Source organism: Notolepis coatsorum (genome assembly GCF_963971535.1).
Source record: "Notolepis coatsorum genome assembly, chromosome: 10".
NCBI classification, from domain to species: domain Eukaryota; kingdom Metazoa; phylum Chordata; class Actinopteri; order Aulopiformes; family Paralepididae; genus Notolepis; species Notolepis coatsorum.
Window position 1 is genome coordinate 115,257,362 of NC_140174.1, and position 12,846 is coordinate 115,270,207.

The window sequence follows — 12,846 nt, forward strand, 5'->3', positions numbered from 1 at the left end:
TTTGTGTTGCGTCAAAAGGCAAAAAAAAGTTCAGTCACGTCCTGCACAACGCCGCCCCCAGTCCCCCACACACAAGCTACTGCATCAAAGTTACTACTAAATATTCAACATTCTCTTTTGAGACTCCGCTTCAGACTCTTATCATTTGGCACTAAAAGCTAAACATTGTCACCGATATGGCTGTCCGCAACATGTCATTAATTGTGTACGCGAGGTGGTCGCTCAGTGACGACGCTAACGTGAGTTAGGTTAGCTAGCATGAGCTACCGGGAGATGGAAAGACTAACGTTACTGGTGAAAATGTGATTTACGTTGGAATACTCCTTTGCCAACTTGCTGTACTTTGCTTGCAGGTCTGCAGCCATTATTGCTGGATTATGAATAGCTCCAACTTTAGCCAATGTAACATTATGGCTAAACCTTTAACGTTAGTTAACGCTAGCTTTCGGTTAGCTGTTCAATGCTAATGACAACCAAGCGAACCCATCACAGCTCCCTGTCAACACCCCTCTCCCGGGAAGATGGCGTTTAAGAAAGTATCTGCTGTTAAAATGACACAAACATTCGTTTTGTGGCATTAACGTTATATAGTTAGTGTTACACGTTCAATAACATAAGCATAGTATTTACCCGAACTACTAGCTCAGTTTTTTCCGTTGCTCATAGAGCCCTGAGAGTTGTACCCAATCCATTCTGCAATCTGTTAATAAAGTTTTTAATCAGACAAATGTATAGAAAGGCTTTGTTTTATTATAACATTCGTTGCAGTAAAATCATTATGCATCGTTTGGTCATCCTGTGGAGCGCTGGTCGGCGGGCAGGGGTGGACGGTATGGTCTAAAATGTATATCACGGTATAATTTGAAGCATAGACGGTAACGGTATATATCACTATCATCGTTTTTGATTAAAAAAAATTAATTTAATTTTATATAATTTTTTTTTAATAAAATATATATATTATATAATTAGACTAGTACTTGTATTATCTGCGAGACATCGCCACCACGCAACAAGCTCCACTGTCTGTGTGTACTCTAGTAGCCTCCAGCTACGGCCAGGATTCTCCGGAGCTGCACCTGGACCTATACTCGAGTAGCCTCGAGCAGAGCTACGGCCAGGATTCTCCGGCGCTGCACCTGGACCCTATTGGTATAACGTTACTTAACTGTGCTCAGCAAGCCCTCAGCTCGAATACGCATCGAATCAGTGTTATAAGACATTGATATCAGGAGCTATCTGTAGCTACTGCTAGCCGGATATATAACGTTAATACAACGCCTCAGTGAATTATTTAGTTCAATGGGACATTTCGTTTTGAACGGTGAACTAACTTGCGCTAACGTGAGCTAACAGGTAGCATACACGTCTCTACTAGACTTTGTGGAGCGTTTGTTGATGTCAGGAGCTATCGGTAGCTGGCCGACTAGATACCGTTCGGTTAGACAATGCCTCATCATGTATTAAACTAAAAGTGAATAGTTGACTGGGTCATTTTGTAACGGTAGCTAAGCTAACGTTAGCTCAGGGAGACGCCGCCGTCCTCCCGTGTCCCGTCCCACTAGACTACTAGACCCGTGTTTACATGCGTGCGGTAGGGGCTGGCACGCCCACTGCGCGAAGCTTCCTAAATAACTTTTTCCAGTTCGCACATATCTATTATCTATGACTAATTCTATCTATTTTTAGGGGCAAATGCGAGTGAAATAGTCGCGCTGTGGTTACATGACGTCATTGCTATTTAGAGCTACTCTACCGGTTACACGTTATAGTCAAAATCCATACCGTAGAGCAAATTCATACCGTTTATACCGTTTATACCGTCCACCCCTAGCGGGCAGCTAACGTATTAGCTACGGTAAGCTTGTTGTGGTTCTCGCAAGCAGATCAATGGTGGCATGCCCGGAAGTAGAAAATGAATAAACGTTTGCCGATTGGTGGTAAGAACAGCAGGAGGTGCGTGCTAGCGGTGTGACGTAATTGACCGAATCGACTGTCAATCAAAATTGTTCTATTGCATTGGTTGAAAGCTCTGGTTGAGACAATAGTATCCAGCTGCAGGCCGCCAGACCGCGTCTATATTTATCACAGCCGAAGAGTGCGTCGCGTTTCTCTGATTGGCCATGACGCCCATGTGACCGCGGCAGCGCGAGAGAGCGGCAGTGCGGAAATAGGCTGCATCCTCCACGTCAAGAAAGACAGACAGGCATTCTCTGTGACAAACCCTAACCTTAACCAACTCCGAAATAATGCCTAACCTTAACCCTAGGGATGCCCCGATCGATCGGCCACCGATCGTTATCGGCCGATAATCAGTATAAATATGCGATCGGGGAATTCCGATAATTAGTCATATTCGCCGATCGCGGAAACTGATCAAGTGGATATCTCACTCGCTTGTCTCAGACGCACAGGACCTGCAAACTGCTCCTCCTCCCTAGCCCCGCCCGTACCCGTGTAGAGTTTGTAAACACAGAGGAGGCGGACCTCCTCTGCTGAGTCTAGATAGTGCATTCGACCTGAGCTAACGTTAGCTACCTAGCTATCGTTACTGTTTAAACAAAATTACCCAGTCAACTATTCACTTTTAGTAGGCATTGTCTAACGGTATTTAGCCGGCTAGCTACTGATAGCTCCGGATATCAACAAATGCCCCAGGAAGTCCAGTAGCCCATGTTGATATCTCCGTTAGCTTGCGTTAGCTTGCGTTAGCTGACGTTAGTTCACGGTTCAAAACTAAATGTCCGATTGAACTAGGCCTGCCGCGATAAGCAATAAATCGATTAATTGCTGCGATAATTAAAATGAATGCAATGATTTTGACCGGCGCGATTAATTGCTATTTGCGCGTTTGTTTTAATGAGGCGGAACCAGTGCCGCTTGTCAGTCACTGTCCGTGTTGGGAGGCGGGCCGCTGACGTTACTAGAGTACAGCACGGGAGCTCCGTGGGGCAATGCCACAGCTTAACTACATTTCTCAATAGTGTTGCTCCTTTTAACCAAGTAGCATTATTTGTAGTGTAACGTTAGCTATTTTTAGACCCAAGTAGTTACTCGCTACTGCCCGGAGAAACTGGACTGCTAAATAAAGATGAAAGATAGAGCTTTGATTCTCATTCCATGCTAACAACATTAGCTAAATACCTAACAAACGAAATACAACGTATAGCATAGCTACAAGTACAACACAGAATAACGTTAATACAATTACATGCATCATTGTTTACAATGAACGGGTGGGGCTAGTCAAAGGACTGGACACGGGGACAAGTTAAACATGAATTAATTTATTATAACACTCCGGTAGTTTCGAGTCGTGCTGCAGTGCTTACGCACCACAGCTATTCTATTATATACTGCTTTGACGCTTCCTCCTCATCGTTGATTGCCTGTAGTAGCTGCATCTAACGTTAGTAGCTAACGTTAAAACTACCTAAAGTTAGTTGTTCACAAACAATCTCAACATTTGTTATTAGCTCAAAAACAACCGGACGAGACAAGTTGTCGGCTCATATGTTCTGCTTAGGATAATCACAACAATACTTCCGGTCCGGTCGGTGGGCTTCAAAATAAAAGTCTAAAACCGGAAAAGACGGAGCGGTGGGCTTCAAAATAAAAGTTTTGGGAAATAAATTTCTCAAAAAAAATTCTCTAACCGGTCGCAATAATATCGCTTATCGCGATATTTTCGGGGGCAATTAATCGCCCAGCAAAATGTGTTATCGTGGCAGGCCTAGATTGAACTAAATAGTTGTCTTAACGTCATCTAGCCGGCTAGCAGTAGCTACAGATAGCTCCTGATATCAATGTCTTATAACATTGATTGAATGCGTATTCGAGCTGAGGGCTTGCTGAATGTGAAATGACCAAAGCATAACGTTACCAATAGGGTCCCGCTGCAGCGCCGGAGAATCCTTTTTGGAGCTAGGGCTACTAGAGTACACACAGACAGTGGAGCTGTTTGCAGATAGCGAGCATTTTGACTTGTTGCGTGGTGGCGATGTCTCGCAGATAATATGAGAACATATGCGAGGTGCAACATTCAACAACAGGATCGAGGATATGGAAAGAGTTTGGATGGAAAAACATAATCAGATTCTTTATAACCCCAGAGCTGAAGGGAAAATATGCACCAACACAAAGAGCATGCTGGAGGATGTGTGGGAAGGAGGGGGCAAATCACACGCACATATTCTGGGGATGTCAGAAGCTGAAGGGGTATTGGGAGGAGATAGGGGAGGCAATGAACAGAATATTAGGATACGGGTTACCACAAACGGGACTGGTGCTTTACTTAGGAGACCTGACACACGAGGGAATACAAGGGGGGGACAAATATTTAATAAAGATAATGTTGATAGCGGCCAGAAAAGCAATAACAAGACTGTGGTACAAAGAAGACCCACCGACAATAGCACAATGGGTAGGAATAGTAGGGGAGATACAGGATATGGAGAGGATAACACACATGCTGAGGTTACAGGAAGAGAAATTTGGAGAAAGATGGGGAAAGTGGGAGGATTACAAGGGGAATGAAAATGACATCACAGAGGAAGAACCAAATGCAACACAAGAGGGCGAAGGGTAAAGGAGGAAAGAGGTTCAAGGAGGGTCTCTGAACCCATGTCACAAAATGCTGCTTTAGTTAGCTTTTTTATTTTAATTTTTGTTTAGGGTATGACAACTGTTTTATGTTTTTCCATTTTATTATTTATGTTTGTGGAATTTCTGCTCAAGTCAGTATTTTTTTATTTAGTTTTTGAGTATTACATTTTTTCTTTATTGTTTATGTCTGTTTAATAGTGTTGTTGATGTTATTGTATATGTTGTGTTGTATGTCTATAAATGTTTAATAAAAATGTAAGTTAAAAAAAAAAAAAAAAAAATACAAATATATTTTTTTGCCACAAATATCGGTATCGGCCGATTGTGTTAGTTGAACTATCGGTATCGGTGGCAAATTTTCATATCGGTGCATCCCTACTGACGTGTCTCTCTGTCTGACGTGTCTCTCTGTCTGATGTGTCTCTCTGTCTGACGTGTCTCTCTGTCTGACGTGTCTCTCTGTCTGATGTGTCTCCCTGTCTCTCTGTCTCTCTGTCTGACGTGTCTCCCTGTCTCTGTCTGACATGTCTCCCTGTCTCTCTGTCTGACGTGTCTCTCTGTCTCTCCGTCTGACGTGTCTCTCTGTCTGACGTGTCTCTCTGTCTCCCTGTCTCTCTGTCTGACGTGTCTCTGTCTGACGTGTCTCTCTGTCTGACGTGTCTCTCTGTCTCTCTGTCTGACGTGTCTCTCTCTCTCTCTCTGTCTCAATTCAATTCAAATGTCCTTTTCTTGTCACAGCAGCTCACAAATCTTGCTGCTGTGTTTGCACATTCTTGTATTTCTCCCAGTAGGTATGGGAGTTTTGAGTTATTGTCCATGTTTTCTCTCTCTGTCTCGCTCTCTCTGTCTCGCTCTCTCTGTCTCGCTCTCTCTGTCTCGCTCTCTCTGTCTCTCTCTCTGTGTCTCTCTCTCTCGCTCTCTCAAATTCAAATTCTCTCTCTCTCTCTCTCTCTCTCTCTCTCTCTCTCTCTCTCTCTCTCTCTCTCTCTCTCTCTCTCTCTCTCGTGTTTACATTGCCAAACAAAACAATCAAACAGTGAAATCTACAGAAGGAATTTCTTGTACAGTCTTTATGGTGGTTGTATTCCGTTGGATGTCCTTTTCTTGTCACAGCAGCTCACAAATCTTGCTTGCTGCTCTCTCTCTGTCTCTGTCTCTCTCTGTCTCTCTCTCTCTGTCTCTCTCTGTCTCTCTCTCTCTCCAGATTGCTGCTTCCTATGGGAGCGTTGTGTGTGTCTTTGAGCCAGTGGAGCTTCCAGACTCTAAGGACAGGACATCATCATCAACAGTGAGTAACACCCCCCCACTGACATTTATTTATTTTATTATTCTATTCTATTGTACTCTTATTTCAATTGAAATAAAAACTAAGGCTAGGCGGCTGGGTAGCAGTCTAAGCGCTCGTCACCAACGCAAGAGACACCGGTATCGAATCCGGCTGTCAGCGGTGCCGTCATACTGGCTCAATTGGCAGAGTCAGCGGGAGGGAAGCCGGTGGGTGGTAATCTGGTCGTTGTAAACAGCGACTCCTACAGGTCGGTCAGGGCGCCTGCACAGCAAAGAAGGGATATGTTGAAGGCAGCGTGACCTCCCACGCGTTACACTTCACCAATGAGAGTCCGCGCTGGCAGGTGAAAAGAGGTTGTTGGCTGTCTCCTATGTGACGGAGGAAGCATCTGTTAGACTTCAGGACTCCCTAGACCGACCAGTGGGGGGCACATGCGAGCAACGACCAGGAAGGGGAGGGGGGAATTGGCTTAACGACGAAATTGGGATGGGAGAAAATCAGAGAAAAACAGGAGAAAAAAGTGGAAAAAAAAATATATATAAAAACGAAGGCTGTCAAAGTTAACGCCACTATTTTTTGGCGCTACGAGGGCCATTTCATGTATGCACGAGGAAGGACAATAATGATGATCTAGCGTTGATTTCAGGAAGATTCGATAATCAGCCGAAAAATGACAACGTGTTTTGTGTATTCCACTAAAAGGCTATCGCGTCTTTCTCTGGAATTACTAGAAATCACAAACTATACTCGTATTCAAAACGGTATCAAATGGAAATGTACCATGAAAAAACTATCCGTTTTGTACATGTTGACTGCAAGCAACTCACTGATAATCGACGAGTGTATTAGACCCATAGCCATAATTTAAGATATATTTTAAGCACTCGCAAATCTCCCACTCCTCCCATTGATTAAAGCGGTGGCGAACTTAACACTTTAATCGCCGGAGACGCCGAAACTCGTCTTTCCCCGCCATGCTCATTCTGCCGAAGACGCCGTAACACGTCTTTGATATCAATATTTCAAAAATCTGTGATCGAAATCATATTTCTTCCCCGGGGACCTGAGATATACTTCTGAGCTCCACTAAACTCTCTAACGGTTCAAGAGCGCCATCTGGTGGCCGATCGGGGGATCGCCCAGGGGAGAAACAGGATGTAGAAGCTGGTGCTCATTTCAATTCGGTCCGATCACTCTCTATAGGTCCCGGGACTCGAGCTCGACACAATACATAGCGATCCGTTGCCAATAACTCTATAAACAACATGATTTGGACGTATATACTATTATACAACCTGGAAATGGATCGGGTATTTCTCCATCCCATAATAGAAAAAATTCTGTTCCACGCTCATCTGCCAACGGCGCGAGGAAGCTACGGTGAGTTTCAGCGTTATTTTCGAATGTCCTCTATACTAACTGCTCTAATGATCATATCACCCACACTAGATGAATGATATAACGTTGCCCACGGAATTATAAACGACCCCCCGCCCATCCGGTCAACATCAGATCATACGTAGTAACTTCTAGAACTACGTGCAGTTGACATTTTTTATCTGGCACCGATCGCTATCAAACTGTATTTGATCATCAATATAATGCATTTAGGGCTATAAATCAAGTTCTGGAGAAAGCTGCAGAAAACGATAAAAACATACTTATACTTTAGACCGTATTTTAGTATGAATATGTGAATGAAAAAGTATAACGTTGCTACACCCTGAACAATAGATATAGGACATTGAATGGGGCCATAATAATGTCAATTTAGCAATACAATTTAAAAAGTTATAGCCCTGCAAAGAAGGGGAACTTCTCCATAGACAAATAGAGCTGGCTAGGGATGGTAAATTATGAATTTAACCATGGCGATTAAAGTGTTAAGCGTGGCAGTCAATGAGTTAACAAAAAAAGGTTTTTACTTTTTTACTTTTTTTTTTTTTTTTTACTTGACTTCACTCGGGTGTATTATTGATACTCTCATTGATACTGTTTGTTTCTGACTCAAAGTGTGTGTGTGTGTGTGAGAGAGAGAGAGGCGGGATGAGAGAGATGAGGAAGGGGCAAGAGAGAAAGAGCTGGGAGAGTGTGAGAGAGAGAGAGGGGGGGTGAGATAGATGAGGAAGGGGCATGAGTAAGGACCCCAGTCCAAGCTACAACAGTCTGCATTCCCTTAACAATTGTTTGTATTGAGCCATATTGTATTGTACCCATATGCAATATGTTAAATAAAGTTTACATCCATTCATTCTGCTAGCATTACAGATTGCATGAGCAGCTGGCTAACGTTAGCTATCAGACCCTGTTAGCTCAGAGCTCCTCTTTCAATCTTAACAAGCATTAAACAAATGACCCAGTCATCTATTCACCTTTGTTTAATACACACGGTGTTGTCTCTAATGTTATCTAGCTACTGATAGCTCCCGATATCATCAGTTTGGTGCTGGCTAACTAGCGTGAGCTAACGTTAGCTTCTAGCCACAATGCTATACTGTTATAATGGCATCTTCCATTCACGATAGCATGCAGCTAACAATGTAGTTAACAAAGTCACCGATCTTTTTTGAGACTAAACTATCCGCTCTTGGTGGTCACTTGTGTTGATGTTAGTTTTGTTTCATCAACAAATGAGAGAGCAGAACACACAGTGAATGTATCCGTTTTGTTTATTGCACTTTTATTACACTTTGCTGAAAAAGAAGTGCTGCATTGGGTAAATAGGCAAAAGATGGCGGCGCCCGCTTGTTGACATTTTCTTTGCAGGAAGTGTATTGGCACATTAAAGTTCTGATTGGTTGAAAATTGCCTTCATGTTCGCCACCTACTGCCACCTACTGCTTTGGCAGTGTACTACATCACTGTGCTCATATGACAAAACGAAAGTGTGACTCGCTCCCTGCTTCGTTGCTGAAAATGAAACTAAAGTCTAACCTCTGCCTGAGAGAGAGAGAGAGAGAGGAGGTGAGATACATGAGGAAGGGGCAAGAGAGAAAGAGCTGGGAGAGTGTGAGAGAGAGAGGGGGGCGGTGAGATAGATGAGGAAGGGGCAAGAGAGAAAGAGCTGGGAGAGTGTGTGAGAGAGAGAGAGAGAGAGAGGGGGTGAGAGAGATGAGGAAGGGGCAAGAGAGAAAGAGCTGGGAGAGAGTGTGTGAGAGAGAGAGGGAGAGAGAGAGGGGGGTGAGAGATGAGGAAGGGGCAAGAGATAGAGCTGGGAGAGAGAGAGAGAGAGAGAGAGAGAGGGGGGGGTGAGAGAGATGAGGAAGGGGCAAGAGAGAGCTGGGAGAGTGAGAGGGGGGGTGAGAGATGAGGAAGGGGCAAGAGAGAAAGAGCTGGGAGAGAGTGAGAGAGGGGGGGGTGAGAGAGATGAGGAAGGGGCAAGAGAGAAAGAGAGCTGGGAGAGAGTGTGAGAGGGGGGGGGGTGAGAGAGATGAGGAAGGGGCAAGAGAGAAAGAGCTGGGAGAGTGTGAGAGAGGGGGGGGTGAGAGAGATGAGGAAGGGCCAAGAGAGAAAGAGAGCTGGGCGAGTGTGTGAGAGCGAGAGGGGGGGGGGTGAGAGAGATGAGGAAGGGGCAAGAGAGAAAGAGAGCTGAGAGAGAGAGAGATATGAGGAAGGGGCAAGAGAGAAAGAGAGAAAGAGAGCTGGGAAAGAGAGAAAGAGAGCTGGGAAAGAGAGAAAGAGAGCTGGGAAAGAGTGTGTGTGAGAGAGAGGTGTGTGATTACTCAGCCCTTGTGTGGGTGAATGTAACAAGTTCCTAACGTTTTCTTTCCCCTATTATTTCATGCACACTTTATTCATTGTTTTAAATTATTATTTTCTTAAGTTATTTTGTGCATCACTGTTTAGAATTTTATGCAAATTTGCAATGCATGAGGGTCATCCTTTTGTGTTAAATGGCTGCATAAAGCAAGCATTTGTTGACTCATGTTGATAAGAGTATTAAAACTTGAAAAATATCTGTTTAAGGTTAAAAAAAAAAGGAAAAAACGATAAATTTGCGATTAATCGCGAGTTAACTAATCGATATTTTAATCGATTGACAGCACTAATAAAAACGTTTTATATAATTTAGCATCCATTTACCATTTAATGTTGCACTCTCTCTGTGCGTCTCTCTCTGTCTCTCTCTCCTCTCTCTCCACACACGCTACATTAGCACAGGAGAGAGAGACGTTATCATTGCACGCTGGGGAATACAATGTTATTGCAAACTGGGTTGTTTGCATTCCTCAAACCAATCATAGTCGTGTAGGGAGCGGCCTATAATACTGTCCAAGTCCAAAATGCAACTTGATATAGCAGAGAACTGTTTCCACCGTGTGGCTCGCTGGCTCTAAGACTTGTTCCTGACTCAACACTTTGAGCGCCAGCTATTATCCTCATCCTGTAGTCAGTGGGCCATGCTAAAAGATAGGCATTTTCACTGTGCGCCACGATGTTTGCGTGTTATCCGTGGTGAATATTGTGGTGAATATTGTATAGGTCCGCAACCTGGGCGTTATCCTGGACTCCACCCTTTCCTATCAATCCCATGTAAATTCCCTCACCAAATCCGCCTTCTTTCACCTCCGAAACATTTCCAGACTCCGACCATCACTTTCCGACACCACAGCTGAGACCCTCATCCACGCCTTCGTCACCTCCCGCCTGGACTACTGCAACGGGGTCCTGTCCGGGGTCCCAAGCAAAACCCTGGACAGGCTCCAGTATGTTCAAAATTCAGCTGCCAGGGTTCTAACCCGCACCAAACCCTGGCAGCACATCACCCCCATCCTCATCCAGCTCCACTGGCTCCCCATCAAATCCTGCATCACCTACAAAACCCTCCTGCTCACCTACAAATCCCTTCACGCCCTGGCACCTCAGTACCTCACTGACCTCCTCCACCCCTACACTCAGTCACGGTCCCTGCGATCCACGGACACTGGTCAGCTCTCCATCCCCCGAACCAGACTGCGGACGTTCGGGGACAGAGCTTTCAGTGTGGCAGCTCCCACCCTCTGGAACTCCCTCCCCGCAGAACTCCGCACCACCCCAACTCTGGACTCATTTAAAAAACTGCTCAAAACCCACCTCTTCAACCTGGCCTTCAACCCCTAACTTTCTCACTTTATATGTATGTGTTGTGTCTGTCCACTATGTTTGTTGACTTGTTATCTCCCCCCCCCCCCCCCCCCCCCCCCTTATGTAAAGCGACCTTGGGTCCTCTGAAAGGCGCTATATAAAACGAAGTATTATTATTATTATTATTATAGTTTCAGAGTGATCCGGGCTAATACCTGAAAAGCTGAGTTATGGAGCGCTATGTGAATTTTACGTTTTGAATACTACATACGTTGATCGTTGCGATCGATGTGAAAGTAGGATTGATGTCATATAGTCCTTACCTTAGGAGGTATCCCAAAATGAATATTCCAATTGTCTGTTCGCGATTTCCAGTATTGATCCATCGGGTCCCTGACATGAAATGGCACAAAATATGCATCAAGTGTGCTGAAAGCGTTCCAAGGTGCTCGACTGAACCGTTTCACTTGCTTGGGTCTAAATTATCCACCCGAATCATATAAGATGCAACACACTTGCACTCTCAAGGTCTCAGAAGGAGTTCCAATGTTAACACAGAGGTCCGTGAGAGTGTATAGGATATTAAAATCGAAAAAAATAAAACTATCTAAAAACGTAATATTACGTTTTTGGCGCTGAAAGTGTTAATGACCGTGATTTCAATAGCAATCAAATTCATCTTGATTTATAATTTTTTGCCATAATCAAGCAGCCCTATTATCTTTTATGATATTTTTTTCCTTCAAGACATTACTGTGTTGTGCTGTTGACAGCAACCCTCCAACTTGTGCACAATAAAGCCCTTACTGGTCTCTCCCTGATATCCTTGTCTCTCCCTGATAGCCTGGTCTCATGTGATTCCTGTGAGAGCTGAGGCGGCTAGGTGGTGTAGTGGGCAAGGCACTCGCCACCAGTGTGGAGACGCTAGGATTCGCGTGTTCGAATCCAGCTCTCCACATTGTTTTTCAGTTTGGCTGGTCGTCCGCAGTAATACACATTGGCCGTATTACGGGGAGGGAAAACTGAAGGGTGGGGATCAAACGTTGTGAACAAGCAACTCCTACAAGTCGGTTGGTGCGCCTGCGCAGTAGAATCAGGAAGTGTCGGGGGCAGCGTGAGCCTCCCACGCGTTACTCCTCGACACTGAGAGATCGAGCTGCGCAGGTGAAAAGATGCGACTGCTGTTACCTCAAGTACCGGAGGGGACTTGTGCTATGTATGACTTAGTCCACATTGCAGCCGGCTTGTGGGAGGCAAGAAACAGCGTTCGTGACAGGGGAGGGTTGAATTGGATGATACGAAATTGGGATGGGAGAAAATATGGAAAAATGGGAGAAAAAGTGGATCAAAAAAAAAAAGTGATTCCTGTGAGAGCTGCTGTGGGTCATCCTGTAGAACCTCCTGATCTTCCTCCAGACCGCTCCTGCTTCCATTCGACCAATCATAATGTTGTACTTCTTCCTTTTTCCTGTGTGTACAGAAGCTGAACTACCAATGGCAGAAGAGCGGACAGTTTGTCTTGCAGTCCATCGTCCGGAATCTCTCCTGGCACCCCACAGGTAATGCTCCACCGCCCGTCAGCACACTGGAACTGCGCCCTGAGAGGGGGGGGGGGGGGTTCCCTGAGAGGGGGTTTGCCCTGAGAGGGAGGTTTGCCCTGAGAGGGGGGGTCTGCCCTGAGAGGGGGGTTTGCCCTGAAAGGGGGGTTTGTCCTGAGAGGGGGTTTGCCCTGAGAGGGAGGTTTGCCCTGAGAGGGGGGGGTCTGCCCTGAGAGGGGGGTTTGCCCTGAGAGGGAACTGCGCCCCGAGAGGGGGTTTGCCCTGAGAAGGAGGTTGAGAGGGAGGTTTGCCCTGAGAAGGAGGTTGAGAGGGAGGTTTGCCCTGAGAAGG

General features: G+C 45.2%; 1 protein-coding gene across 4 annotated transcripts in view; it reads left to right on the plus strand.

The window, feature by feature from the left end:
* The window catches only part of dmxl1 (Dmx like 1), a gene marked incomplete at its 3' end in the record, with an annotated part of 327,508 nt that overhangs the window by 67,634 nt on the left and 247,028 nt on the right, over nucleotides 1-12,846 (plus strand). For all 4 annotated transcript variants that reach the window (XM_084323717.1, XM_084323718.1, XM_084323720.1 and 1 more), the window contains exons 3-4: nucleotides 5,810-5,893; nucleotides 12,438-12,516. In XM_084323717.1, coding sequence (XP_084179843.1) covers nucleotides 5,810-5,893; nucleotides 12,438-12,516 — 163 coding nt within the window. The remainder of the gene's footprint in view (nucleotides 1-5,809; nucleotides 5,894-12,437; nucleotides 12,517-12,846) is intronic.